At 50.5% G+C, this 13,612-nt stretch overlaps 1 protein-coding gene across 2 annotated transcripts in view; it reads right to left on the bottom strand.

The window, feature by feature from the left end:
* Positions 1-13,612, bottom strand: part of GPT2 (glutamic--pyruvic transaminase 2) — a 49,224-nt gene that overhangs the window by 13,682 nt on the left and 21,930 nt on the right. For both annotated transcript variants that reach the window (XM_054452890.2, XM_054452893.2), the window contains exons 5-7: positions 11,964-12,097; positions 9,068-9,311; positions 880-959 (exon numbers count right to left, since the gene is read on the bottom strand). In XM_054452890.2, coding sequence (XP_054308865.1) covers positions 880-959; positions 9,068-9,311; positions 11,964-12,097 — 458 coding nt within the window. The remainder of the gene's footprint in view (positions 1-879; positions 960-9,067; positions 9,312-11,963; positions 12,098-13,612) is intronic.

Below are 13,612 nucleotides of genomic sequence, written 5' to 3'. Positions count from 1 at the left end.
TGAAGAGGAAATAAAAAGAGGATTTGATGGAACCTCAGTTTCTTTCTTACAAAGCAGAAAAAGAATGAGCAGACCTTGGTTCCAGAACTGGAGTTCAAGAAGCAACAGGTATGGGGTTAAGATCCCTTCCTGAGATGTAAGCGAATTAAATGAGACAGTAGATACAGAAGCGCTGGGAGGCACAGAACTGCAGCTGTATGAGGAGTGGGCGTCAGTCATTTCTGCCACTGGGAACCCACCCTCCTTTGTTGGGTAGGAGCCGCTCAGTTGGCCCTCAAGGAATAACCCTCCTTGGTTCTCTATCTGGAGGTTTGGGAGAAGAAAGCAGAGGGCCCACCCTATGCTCTGGGCCTGGCCAATCTGCATACTGGAACCCCTACATCACAGTGATTGGTTCAGCAATGGGTGTGTGACTCAGGCTGAACCAATGAGGCTCAATTCTGAGACTTGCTGGAACCACCAGGGCAAAAAGCCCTCTTTCTAGGCTGGGAATCTCTAGGCTGGGAAGATAATCAGCCTGTGTATGAGGCCAACACAGAGGGGTGGAAAAGGGAAAGAGGACCTGAAAGATAAGGTCCAAGCCCCTGGATCCAGCTGCGCACCTGTGACCCCACCGGCATTTTTTCTTTTTCCTTTTTCTTTTGGAGCTTAAGTGATTTGGGCTGAATTTCTGAAATTTACAACCAAGAGTACAAACCAATAAAGGGGTAATTTAAGTCACAGTCCCACAAGTTGTAACAATGAATATCCTCACCCTAGGCCAGAATCATTCCTCCAACACCAAGACAGTTCTCTCTGGCTGCAGAACAATGGGGGCTGGGTCCCTCCCTCTAGAAGAGAAAGCTAGTGCCCGCTCCCTCTGAGTGGGGACACTCTTACCTCATCAGCCAGGAGAAAGAGCTTCTCTTCCCAGGCAAAGTGGATCACATCTTCTATGCACTTTCTGCTTTGTACCTGGCCTATAAAATCCCCAAGAAAACCAAAATGTCGGTTGCAATGCTGTTTAAATTGTCCCCAGGTCAGAAGGCCATCCAGAATCACTCAGTGCCGTGTTCCCTTGAGACCCATAGAACCACCCCCCCAGAGGCCCCCCCTCCCCAGCTGCCATGCATGATGGTGTAGTCGGCCTCCAGGGACGCCCAGAAGAACAGCCTGTGTGTCTGACTCTCCTCAGCCACTTATGCGAGGGAGAAGGGGTTCTCACCTGACTTATTTTTTTTTTAATTTTTTTGAGACGGAGTCTTGCTCTGTCACCCAGGCTGGAGTGCAGTGGCGCAGTCTCGGCTCACTGCAAGCTCTGCCTCCCGAGTTCACGCCATTCTCCTGCCTCAGCCTCCCGAGTAGATGGGATTGCAGGCATGCCTGGCCAATTTTGTATTTTTAGTAGAGACATGTTGGTTCTCCATGTTGGTCAGGCTGGTCTTGAACTCCAAACCTCAGATGATCCGCCCGCCTTGGCCTCCCAAAGTGCCGGAATTACAGGTGTGAGCCACCGCGCCTGGCCCGGCTCTTATTTTTATGAAGGCTTTGTGTGTAGGTGTGGTGTGGTATGTGTAGGTGTGGTGGGGTGTGTGCATGCGTATACTCACATGTGCATGTGTCTATGTGTGCTGTGTTGGCATGGTGGGGTGTGTGTGTGTAGGTGTGTGTGTAGGTGTGGTGGGTGTGTCTGTGTGGTGTGTGGGTAGGTGTAGTGTGGTGTGTGTCTGTGTGGTATGTGTGTAGGTGTGATGGGGTGTGTGTGTAGGTGTGATGGGGTGTGTGTGTAGGTGTGGTGGGGTGTATGAGTTTGTGTGTGGGGTGTGTGTATGTGGTGTGTGTGGGTATCCGTGTGGTGAGGTGTGTGTGTGTCTGTAGTGTGTGCGTAGGTGGGGGTGTGAGTCTAGGTGTGGTGTGTGTATAGGTGTGTTGAGGTGTGTCTGTGTGTGGTGTGTAATGTGTGCAGGTGTGGTGGGGTATGTCTGTATTTGGTGTGTAGGTGTGGTGGGGTGTGTGTCTGTATATGTTGCGTGTGTAGGTGTGTTGGGGTGACTGTGTGTGGTGTGTAATGTGTGTGCAGGTGTGGTGGGGTGTGTGTGTCTGTATTTGGTGTGTGGGTAGGTGTGGTGGGGTGTGTGTCTATGTGGTATTCGTGTAGGTGTGGTGGGGTATGTGTGTGCACACACACATGTGCATGTGTAGGTGTCTGTGTGCAGTGTGTGTAATATGTGTCTGTGTGGTGTGCGTGTCTCTCTGGTGTGTGTACGTGGTGTGTGTGTGTATGTGGTGTGCGTGTCTCTGGTGTGTGTGTGTGGTGTGTGTGTGGTGTGTGTGTGTATGTGGGGTGTGTGTGGTGTGCGTGTCTCTCTGGTGTGTGTATGTGGTGTGTGTGTGTGTGGTGTGCGTGTCTCTGGTGTTTGTATGTGGTGTGTGTGTGTATGTGGTGTGCGTGTCTCTGGTGTGTGTGTGTGGGGTGTGTGTGTGTGGTGTGTGTGTGTATGTGGTGTGTGTGTGTGGTGTGTGGTATGTGTGTATGTGGTGTGCGTGTCTCTGGTGTGTGTGTGTATGTGGTGTGTGGTGTGTGTGGTGTGTGTGGTGTGTGTGCGTGTCTCTGGTGTGTGTGTATGTGGTGTGTGTGTGTGTGGTGTGTGTGTGTGGTGTGTGTGCGTCTCTGGTGTGTGTGTGTGTGTGGTGTGTGTGTGGGGGGGTGTGGTGTGTGTGTGGTGTGTGTGTGGGGGGGGGTGTGTGGTGTGTGTGTGTGTATGTGGTGTGTGTGTGTGTGGTGTGCGTGTCTCTGGTGTTTGTATGTGGTGTGTGTGTGTATGTGGTGTGCATGTCTCTGGTGTGTGTGTGTGGTGTGTGTGTGTATGTGGTGTGTGTGTGTAGGTATGTGGTGTGTGTGTGTGTGGTGTGTGGTGTGTGTATGTGGTGTGCGTGTCTCTGGTGTGTGTGTGGTGTGTGTGTGTATGTGGTGTGTGTGTGGTGTGTGTGTGTGTATGTGGTGTGCGTGTCTCTGGTGTGTGTGTATGTGGTGTGTGGTGTGTGTGTGTGTGTGGTGTGTATGTGGTGTGTGGTGTGGTGTGGTGTGTGTGTGTGTGTATGTGGTGTGTGTGGTGTGTGTGTGGTGTGTGTGTGGTGTGTGGTGTGTGTGTGTGGTGTGTGTGTGGTGTGTGTGTGTATGTGGTGTGTGGTGTGTGTGTGTGTGTATGTGGTGTGTGTGTGTGTGTATGTGGTGTGTGTGTGTGGTGTGTGTGTGTATGTGGTGTGTGGTGTGGTGTGTGTGTGTATGTGGTGTGTGTGGTGTGTGTGCTGTGTGTGTGGTGTGTGTGTGGTGTGTGTGTGTATGTGGTATGTGTGTGTGTGGTGTGTGTGTGTGGTGTGTGTGGTGTGTGTGTGGTGTGTGTGTGTATGTGGTGTGTGTGTATGTGGTGTGTGGTGTGTGTGTGGTGTGTGGTGTGTGGTGTGTGGTGTGTGTGTGTGTGGTGTGTGTGTGGTGTGTGTGGTGTGTGTGTGTATGTGGTGTGTGTGTATGTGGTGTGTGTATGTGGTGTGTGGTGTGTGGTGTGTGTGGTGTGTGTGTGTATGTGGTGTGTGTGTGTGTATGTGGTGTGTGTGTGTGTATGTGGTGTGTGTGTGTGGTGTGTGGTGTGTGTGTGTGTGTATGTGGTGTGTGTGTGTGTATGTGGTGTGTGTGTGTGGTGTGTGGTGTGTGTGTGTGGTGTGTGTGTGGTGTGTGTGGTGTGTGTGTGGTGTGTGGTGTGTGGTGTGTGTGTGTGTGTATGTGGTGTGTGGTGTGTGGTGTGTGGTGTGTGTGTGTGTGGTGTGTGGTGTGTGTGTGGTGTGTGTGGTGTGTGTGTGTGGTGTGTGTGTGGTATGTCTGTGCTGCAGAACAGAAAGGCATGGAAGCATCATAAGGAGCAGGGAGAAAAGGCCTGCTACAATGGCTCACGCCTGTAATCTCAGTGGCTTCGGGAGGCCAGGGTGGGAGGATCGCTTGAGCCCAGGAGTTCCAGACCAGCATGGGCAACACAGCAACACCTCAACTCTACAATAAAAATTATCCAGGTGTGGTGGCTTATGGCTGTAGTCCCAGCTACTTGGGAGGCTGAGGCTGGAGGATCGCTTGAGCTCAGGAGTTTGAGGCTGCAGTGAGCTATGACTGTGCCACTGCACTCCAGCCTGGGCGACAGAGCAAGACCCTGTCTCAAAAATAAAACAAAGAGCAGGAAAATACAACTGCAGGAGTTAAATCTATCAGCTCGTGCCCTCCCCCCATTACTGCACACCAGCAGCAGATGGTGAAGAGACTCGCATTGGCTGTGGCCACCGGGTGAAGAGTTAGCCCCTTTCTCCCCAGAGAGGCACCCATGAGCTCCACAAGGCAGAGACAAGGCCTCTCCCCACTCATCGTCTGCCCTCGAAGACAGCACTCAACAGATGCTCAATAAATAACTGCAGAATAAATGCTAAGTGAATGGGCCTGGGCACCAGCTTTGGTGTCTCCTGTCAGCTGCTACCATGCATCACTAAAGACGAGCACGCTGCAGGACTCAACGCTAACAGAGAACACTTACAACACATTTTATTATTTCTCTTTAATTTTTGAGATGGAGTCTCACTCTGTCACCCAGGCTGGAGTGCAGTGGCACAATCTCGGCTCACTGCAAGCTCTGCCTCCTGGGTTCAAGTGATTCTCTTGCCTCAGCCTCCTGAATAGCTGGGACTACAGGCGTGAGCCACCATGCCCAGCTAACTTTTGTATTTTTTGTAGAGAAGGGGTTTTACCATGTACCCAGGCTGGTCTTGAACTCCTGACCCCAAGTGATCCACCCGCCTCAGCCTCCCAAAGTGCTGAGATTATAGGCGTGAGCCACCGCACCCAGCCCCCATTTTAGAGAAATGAGTGCAAACAGCAAGATGGTGATCCATCCGTTCACGTGAAATGCCATGGGTACAGGTGAGGGAAGGAGTAAACGCAACGAGGTAGAAATGGGACCTTCCCTCAGTATTTCCTGAGACCTGCTTTGAGTGTGGCACCAGGAATATCTGATGTGCTCACAATATCCTCTGGAAAACCACCACTACTATCAGGCTTGCTAACTTCTTAACAAGGGCCATGTTTGCTTACTATATGCCTGTGTATATTACATATATATCTAAGTGTGTGTACGTATGTGTCTATACATGCATGTATGTATATTCTTTACAGTGTCTTGCTCTGTCACTCTTGCTGGAGTGCAGTTACATGATCCTAGCTCACTGCAGCCTCAAACTCCTGGGCTCAAGCCATCCACCAACCTCAGCTTCCCAAAGTGCTGGGATCACAGGCATGAGCCTCTGTACCCAGCCTATTATTGTGTGTGTGTGTGTACATATATATATATATATATATGTACATATACACACATGCAAAACAGTATATAGAGTATCTTACCTTTTTGTTAATAATACCTATATTCTGGTCTATGGAAAAATATAAAAAATATGCCTGGAAAAAACATACACACGTACCTTGTAAGACTGTGGCATGATTCCATTAGAATTTCTATCTTGAACTAGCTAAGCAATGAACCAATTCCTTTACTAACGGACCAACTTTTCTTCTGCCAAGAAAGCACCAACTAGGCTTCCTATTTAAAAAGCTCAGGGTTCTGGGATGCCAGCAGGGTGGCAGGCCCCAGTTTCTATAAGAAACCAGCCACTATTCTCACAGACAGAGAAGGGCTGGTTTCTGAGGACAGCAGAACCTGCCTGTAATTCCTCCTGGTCTTGCCCTTCCATGCTTGTGATGCCACAAACTTTATCCTGTTGGAATGCAAATCAGGATTTGAGCACCAGAAAAGCTGTGTTCACTAAATGCTAAAGGAAACACAAGGGACTAAGCAAGAACCAGAGCCTTAAAAAGACTTCAGCCCAGTAAAGGAAATGAGACCCAGTGTGTGCAAATAATTCTGCTGTTACATACACACCACGTCAGCGTGAGGATAAGGGCAGTGCCTTATCCTCTCTCCAGCACCTCAGAGCATGCCCGCTGAGCCAGTGAACAGATAAGTGCATGAACAGTGGTGCAGGAGGAGGGAATGTCATATATGGCATTAGAGGGGCCAGGGCACAGCTGTGCCCAGCTGGGGGAGACATGAGACATGGCTTTGATACAGGCCCCAAAGGCTGGAGAGGGGTCTCCCAAGTACCTTTCGAGGCTGAGCCAAATTAATTCCCCAAAAGCTGATGGGAACATCTGTAGCTGGTGACTGAGCATCCTCCTTTGAGTGACAGATCACGACTGTTCACGTAGTTTGGATGTTTGTCCCCACCCAAATCTCACGTTGAAATGTATTCCCCATGGTGGAGGTGGGTCTAGTGGGAGGTGTTTGGGTCATGGGGGCGGACCCTGAAAGTCTGCGGCATTCCCTGCCCCACCCTGATTCTCTCTCGTTCCTGCTCTTGCCATGCGATGTGCCTGCTCCCCCTTCACCTTCCGCTTTGACTGGAAGCTTCCTGAGGCCTCCCCAGAAGCTGATACCACCATGCTTCCTGTACAGTCTGCAGAACTGTGAGCCAATCAAGCCTCTTTTCTTAAAAATTACCCAGTCTCAGGTATTTCTTTATAGCAATGCAAGAATGGCCTAATACCACTGTCCTATGGGGAACTCCAGCGGGAGGCCTGGGACACAGAGCTGCCAATCAGAGTCCCAGGGATTTGACTGGTTCAGGAATGGGCAGGTGACCCAACTTGGGAATGGTAAAACTCTGGAAGAGGCTCTGCTGTAAGGTAGCTCAGCTGATGGCAATGGCTGAAAGTGCTGAAGCCACTCCAAGGATGGATTCTTCCTGAAGACTCCAACCCAGAGAAAGGTAGAGCCGAGGAGGGGACTGAGGCTCCTGTGACACGGACTCTGACTCAGGTGCACTGCTTCAACCCTGCACTCCACAGTTCCACCCTCCAATCCCTTCAGTCTCAAGTTGGGTTTCTGTCTTGAAACCAAAAGGGCCCCAGTTTAAGAACCCAGTCCACTCTGACACCTTTAAGCCACCCTGGTCACAGTGTGTGGTCCAGACAAGACATATGGTCACCACAGGTGGTTTTCTATTTTCCAGAGACCCTGTTCTCACAGCTGACTGACTCTCACACAGTGAAGACCCCGGGAGCAAGGCCAGGTCCTGCCCACTCATAAAGTTATTCTTTATAAAAATTACTTATGTTAATATATCAGATTAATAGAAAATGACCTCTTCACTCAGAGCAGGAGAGTCTCTGGTACAATGACTTCTCAGTCAGGTGAAAAGATTTATGTAAACACCTGGCCAAGAATGTGTTGACTCTGTGGACTAGGTACAGTATCTTTCCCAAGATGTTGCAGAACTTGCTACCCCAAGTGTGGTCCTGGGCCCGGCATCAGTATCACCCGGGAATTTGTTAGAGATGCAAACTCTCAAACCATACTCCGGCCCAATTACATCCAAGTGTCTGAAGTGGGGCCCCGCAGCTTGGGCACCATGCTTCTGAGGCAGTGGATCTCACCCTCGGCAGCACAGGCTACCGATATCTCAGAGATCCTAGGGTGTGGCCTCAATTTTGAGATTTTTCAAAGTTCCCTTTGTGATTCTAATGTACAACCAGGATTGAGAAACCAGCTCTATGTTATTTTCCTACTGAATCTTTATCCCCCACACTCCCAGGAGCTGGGGTAAACAAGCCAGTGGTATCGCCAGCTGCACCCATTTTCTGCACTCGGGAATTCAAGGGGTGTTTTCAGCTGACTGAAGCATCATTTGATGTTCCCGAGAAACAGATTCCACAACCAACTCCAATGCATTTTGGCCCTGACCCAATTTATCTCAACAAAGGAGGAGAGAGGAGCCCTTGTTCCCTGTGTCCAAATAGCACTGGGAGCATATGAAGCCAGCGGCCCAGAAAGATCAACACAGGCAGGACTGCAGACTTTTTTTTTTAAAGAAAAATATGCAAAATCGGGGGTGCTTTTCAACTTCTGGAAATTGGTGGTTTTTTTGGTTTAGTTGCTTTTGTTTTGAATATGACATTTTCCTCTCAGACCTTAAAGGTACACAGCAGTGCTGTATCAAAGAAAAACCAACACACACACCAGCACTCTCAAAACCGGTTCAGAAAAATAAGGAGGAGTGACGATAAAATGAGGCCTATGATTAATGGTAAGTTTGTGAGTAAATAATCTCAAGGAGGCAAGTCTTTGCAAATGTAAGAACAGGGAAAAAAACACCCAAAAAACCAGTCTTAAAAATAACAATACAACCCTGGCTGGGTGCAGTGGCTCATGCCTATAATCCCAGTGCTTTGGGAGGATGACTTGAGGCCAGGAATTAAGACCAGCCTGGGACACACAGCAAGACCTTGTCTCTATAAAAATAAAAAATTAAAATATTAGCTGGGCGTGGTGGTGCTGCTTGTAGTCTGAGCTACTCAGGAGGCTGAGACAGGAAGATCTCCAGGAGTTCAAGGCTGCAGTGAGTTATGATCATACCACTTGCACTTCAGCCAGGCCTGAAGCCACAGAGTAAGACCCAATCTCTATAAAATAATAATTATTATTCAAACTGCCCAAGAAAACATCTGCATTTACTGACTTTTTTTTACACAAGGTCTCATTCTATTGCCCAGGCTGGAATGCAGTGGCACAATCTCGGCTCACTGCAACCTCTGCCTCCCAAGTTCAAGCAAATCTCATGCTTCAGCCTCCTGAGCAGCTGGGACTACAGGCGCACACCACCATGCCCTGCTAATTTTTGTGTTTTTAGAAGAGACAGGGTTTCGCCATGTTGGCCAGGCTGGTCTCCAATTTCTGACCTCAGGTGATCCAGGTGCCTCAGCCTCCCGAAGTGCTGGGATTACAGGCATGGGCCACCGTACCTGGCCTACTCACCTCTTGAGGTGGCCTGTGGCAAATTTTATGGCTTTAGGTTAGCAAATCTGGAAGGGAAACTAGGGGCAGAGAGAACCTCCAATTATTTAACTCTTTGGTTTTTAGACAGCCAGTGTATTTTAGACAGCCAGTGTTTTAGACAGCCACCCCCACCCTCTACGAAACTGGCGAGGAAGTAAAGTGCAGACCTGTGGGGTTCCCGGGGTTGATTATGCAGAGCACCTTAGGGTCACAGTGGTCTTTGGCCTCCTGCACTGCCCGCCGTAGCTCATTCACATTCAGCGCCCAGCAGTTCTCCTCGTCCAGGTAGTAGTTCACCTGGATGGCGTCGAGCTCAGAGATGACGGCTGAATAGAGGGGATACTGTGGGATGGGGATCATCACACCTGTTCGTGACTTGCCGCCCCCGGAGACGAGGATCTTCAGGATCGTCTGCAACAGAGAAGTCACATCTAGAAAGCCAGCACCACTTCCCATCCCTGACCCAGCCTTTTACCCGTGGCCCCACTGCATGCCTCCAGTCCAACTCTGTGCAAGTCGCTTTACTTCCCCGAGTCTCAGTTTTCTCATCTGTAAAATGAGGGCAGCTGCGAGGAGTAAGCAAAATACAACATTCTAAAGTTCTCAGCACAGTGCAGTACATGTAGTCAACGACTCAGTACTCAGGCTGGGCACGGTGGCTCACGCCTAAAATCCCAGCACTTTGGGAGACTGAGGCAGCCAAATCGCTTGAGGCCAAGAGTTCGAGACCAGCCTGGGCAACATAGTGAGACCTCCACCTCCCTACTTAAAAATTTAAAAATATTATTTTTCTTTTAAAAAAATATATTTTTAAAAAGACTCAATACTTGTATTTTTAATACTTCTAAAATAGTTCTCACACTAGCCCTGTCTCAGAATTATTCTGACTCCGCTCCTGTAATCCTGATTCCCTATGTCAGGGGTGGGGCCCAGGAATGTGTGTTATCAGTATTAGTGCCCAAGTCTGGAAAGACCCCACCCCACACCCACCCCAACAGGGGACTCTTAAAATGGGATAAAATACCCATCTACTGCCACCAGGTGGCGCTTTGACCTGTTTTCCAAGCTGAGCAGGATGCTTGTTTAAGTTAATTTCTGAGAAACCAGGCCATGGGATTCCTTTGGGGTATTGAGGTGCCAGTAATTTACTGAATTAATTAGCCAAAACCCTCTGCAGGGAGAGTCTCCACCTTAAACACGGGCATAGGTCCTTTTTCAGACTCAGTTCCTTGCTACAAAAATGCCACGAGATTTTAAAGTACAATGACTTGATTCTTTCCGCTGAATCTTGTGGACACGCCCCCTTCCCTCCTCCAGGACCTCTTCCCACACTGGGCATTTCTGGGATTCAAGAAAGGCCTTGACAGCAGAAGACAATGGAAGATGATGTGATTGGTAGCTGGAGCTCCAATGTTAGAGTCCCAAATGTCACAAGAACTGACTCAAGGCAGGTAGACCACTTAATGTCTCCGGGCCTCCATTTCCCATGGGCTCCAATAAGAGCTTAATGTGTAAGCAACGCTTTGGGAAAGGAAAAAAGCATTCAACAAACAAAAGCCTTACAGGTCAGGAAACAAAGACAGCCCCATTAAAGGAAGGGTTCAGACAGCACATGGCTCCCTGAGAATAGATGAGTTGACAGCACCCAGCACCATGCCAGGCCCTGGGAGGGGTGTGCAGAAAGGGACAGGCAGGCAACCAGTCCCCCACCCCAGGACTGCAGACTCCACCAGTCCCCCAAGCCCAGGACTGCAGGCTGCATCAGTCTCTCAAGCCCAGGACTGCAGGCTCCACCAGTCCCCCAAACACAGGACTGCAGGCTCCACCAGTCCCCCAAACACAGGACTGCAGGCTCCACCAGTCCCCACCCCAGGACTATAGGCTCTACCACTTCCCCAAGCCCAGGACTGCAGGCTCCACCGGTCCCCCAAGCCCAGGACTGCAGGCTCCACCGGTCTCCCAAGCCCAGGACTGCAGGCTCCACCAGTCCCCCAAGCCCAGGACTGAAACCTCCACCGGTCCCCCAAACCCAGGACTGCAGGCTCTACCAGTCCCCCAAGCCCAGGACTGCAGGCTCCACCAGTCCCCCAAGCCCAGGACTGTAGACTCCACTGCAAGTAACTCCACTGCACTCCAGACTGCAGGTAACCACTGGCCTCAGCCCTCCCCGACCCCATCGGTAGCTGACCCCAGCCCAAGCCACCTCCTCTTGCCTCCTGTGCCCCTCCCAGTCAAAATTTAAACTTAGGAACAGAAATCTAACTGCCCCACCTCCTTCTCCTTCAAACCCTTCAGTGGCTCCCTGTTGTTCTTAGCACAATGACCCAAATCCTCAGCGTGGCCTCTAAGGCCCTGTATTGGCGCCAGCTGCCTTGCCAGACCAAGCCTGGTAACTCCGTCCCTTGCTGTGCACTCATCCCCCAGCATCTCCAGTTCCCAGCACTCAGATTCCTGCCAGCTCTTGGCCTCTGCACACAGTGACCTTCAGCTCAGAGCACACCCCCTCTCCCAGTTCACTCCTGTGTGTCCCTCAGGTCGGTGTCTACTCAGCCTTCCTTGGAGACTTCCTGCCCCCGCTCCACCAGGTCGGAGTTCCCACTGCTCCTTCCCATAACACCCTGTCCTTCTCTACTGCAGAAGAGAAACTAAAAGCTTGTGATGTGCATTTATTTTTGTGATATCAGCTGGTCTGCTCTGCCTGTGTAGGCAGAGGCCAAATGATGTGTTTGGTTTCCCACTGTCTCCCCAGCACCTGACACAGGAGGAACACCAATATGCGCAGAACCACAGAAAGGCCAGTGGCTACCCTCGGGTATCCCCCGGCTTCTCTACAGCTGGACCTGCTGGTGTGCACTCCGGACTGAAATCAAGGCTGCAGTAGCGTCCAGGCTCATGAAGACTAAAAGAGGCAAAGACTGCAGGCTGCCAGGGCAGGGGGACCAGAGGGTGGCCACCTGTGCTGCCACCCTCCCTGCTAGCCAGTTCCAATGCTGGGCCCTAACAGGCAAGGCTGCTCTTCATGTGGGTAAACACCGGATAACAACGAGCCACCCTCACACGTACAGAAATGCCGTCACTAGCTCCCGTGGTCAGGTAGATGTTGTCGGGGTCCGCAGGCACGCCGCCATCCCTCCTGGTGATGTAGGCAGCCACGTCTTCACGGATGCAGTTGACACCCTGGCTAGCACTGTAGGACCCTGTAAGACAGCAGGCAAGACAGTAACAGAGGCAGGATGTCTGGCTCCACAGGGTCAATATAATTAATAACCATATAATCAGAGGGATGCCTGTTTGGGGTGAGTGTCTCGGGCGGAGCCCAACTCCCATTGCTTTGGAACTGTGGCAAGCTGCTTAACCACCTGTCTCGGCTTCATCCACCCACGCCTCTATCCATCCACCAATCTACTCATCCACCCACACATCCATCCACTCATCCACTCACTCACCCAGTACTGACTGAGTACCTACTATGTGTTACACATTATTCTAGGCCCTGGCTTCTACTCAGTCAAATGGTGTCCACACCTGTTCCACCCACCCTCCTCGGATTTATATGTGATCTGTGACAATGTCAGTCACTAGAGCTGGGATTCCCATGCCTTTACCATGGTTGCCTACACATGGTTCCACAGGACTTGAGAGTGGGCCAACATTTAGGCTCCAAAATAGCACCCCCTGGGCTGGGTGCAGTGGCTCACACCTGTAATCCCAGCATTTTGGGAGGCCAGGCAGGAGGATGACTTGAGCCCAAGAGTTTGAGACAAGCCTGGTCAATGTGGTGAAACCTCAGCTCTACAAAAAAATACAAAATCAGCCAGGTGCGGTGGCGTGCGTCTATAGTCCCAGCTACTTGGAGGCTGAGCTGGGAGGATCACTTGAGCTCGGGAGGTAGAGGCTACGGTGAGCTATGATGACACCACTGCACTCCAGCCTGGAGTGAAACCCTGTCTCAAAAAAATAAATAAAAATAAAAATAAAAACCCCACAATAGCACCACTGGCCAGCCCCAGGCACCCAGGGCTCTGACCAGCACCAACCACAGATCCCTGGGACTGCAAGGCATCCTCCAGCCCCCAGTCCCATGTGAACATACCCTCCCGCTGCCATTTAGGGTTGAAAGTCATTTATATTAAGTTCAAAAACAGGTAAAACTAACGAATGGTCCCGGAAGCTGAGCAGTGGTTAACTGCTCTGGGGTGGGGGTATTGACTAGAAAGACCCACGACAGAGTGTACAGGGGGGTTGGCAGCTCCATATCCAGAGCCTGGTGGGGAGACATCGATGTGTGCATGTGTGAAATGCATTCCAGCTGTACGTTAACATTTTTACCCCCTTAAAAAAGACTTTTTTAAATGTCAGGCCGCTATTTAGGTTTTTGAAAATAAACTGGAAAGATGTATTTGTACAGGTGCAAGACCTCTCTGGAAGAAGACTCAAACTGGTGAGGTGAATTCCCTGTGGAAGTGCATGGGGGCTGGGCGTCAGATGTAGAAGGCAGACGTTTCATTGTATATTCTTTTAGACCTTTTGAATTTTACACCACATTTAAAGAAAACCAAACCATTCCTTCTGTGGCTACTGCAAAAACCACCCCCAGGAGGCAGGATGGCAACTGGAAGTAGCAGATTCTCCTCTGGGGTCTCAGCATGCATCAGTCCAGGCCTGGCATCGAGGAGGAACACAGTCAAATGCTCTGAACTGGGGTCGGGCGC

The sequence above is a fragment of the Pongo pygmaeus genome, chromosome 18, assembly GCF_028885625.2.
Source record: "Pongo pygmaeus isolate AG05252 chromosome 18, NHGRI_mPonPyg2-v2.0_pri, whole genome shotgun sequence".
NCBI classification, from domain to species: domain Eukaryota; kingdom Metazoa; phylum Chordata; class Mammalia; order Primates; family Hominidae; genus Pongo; species Pongo pygmaeus.
The sequence above is the reverse complement of the archived record's forward strand: the minus strand, read 5'-3'. Positions and strand labels throughout refer to the sequence as shown.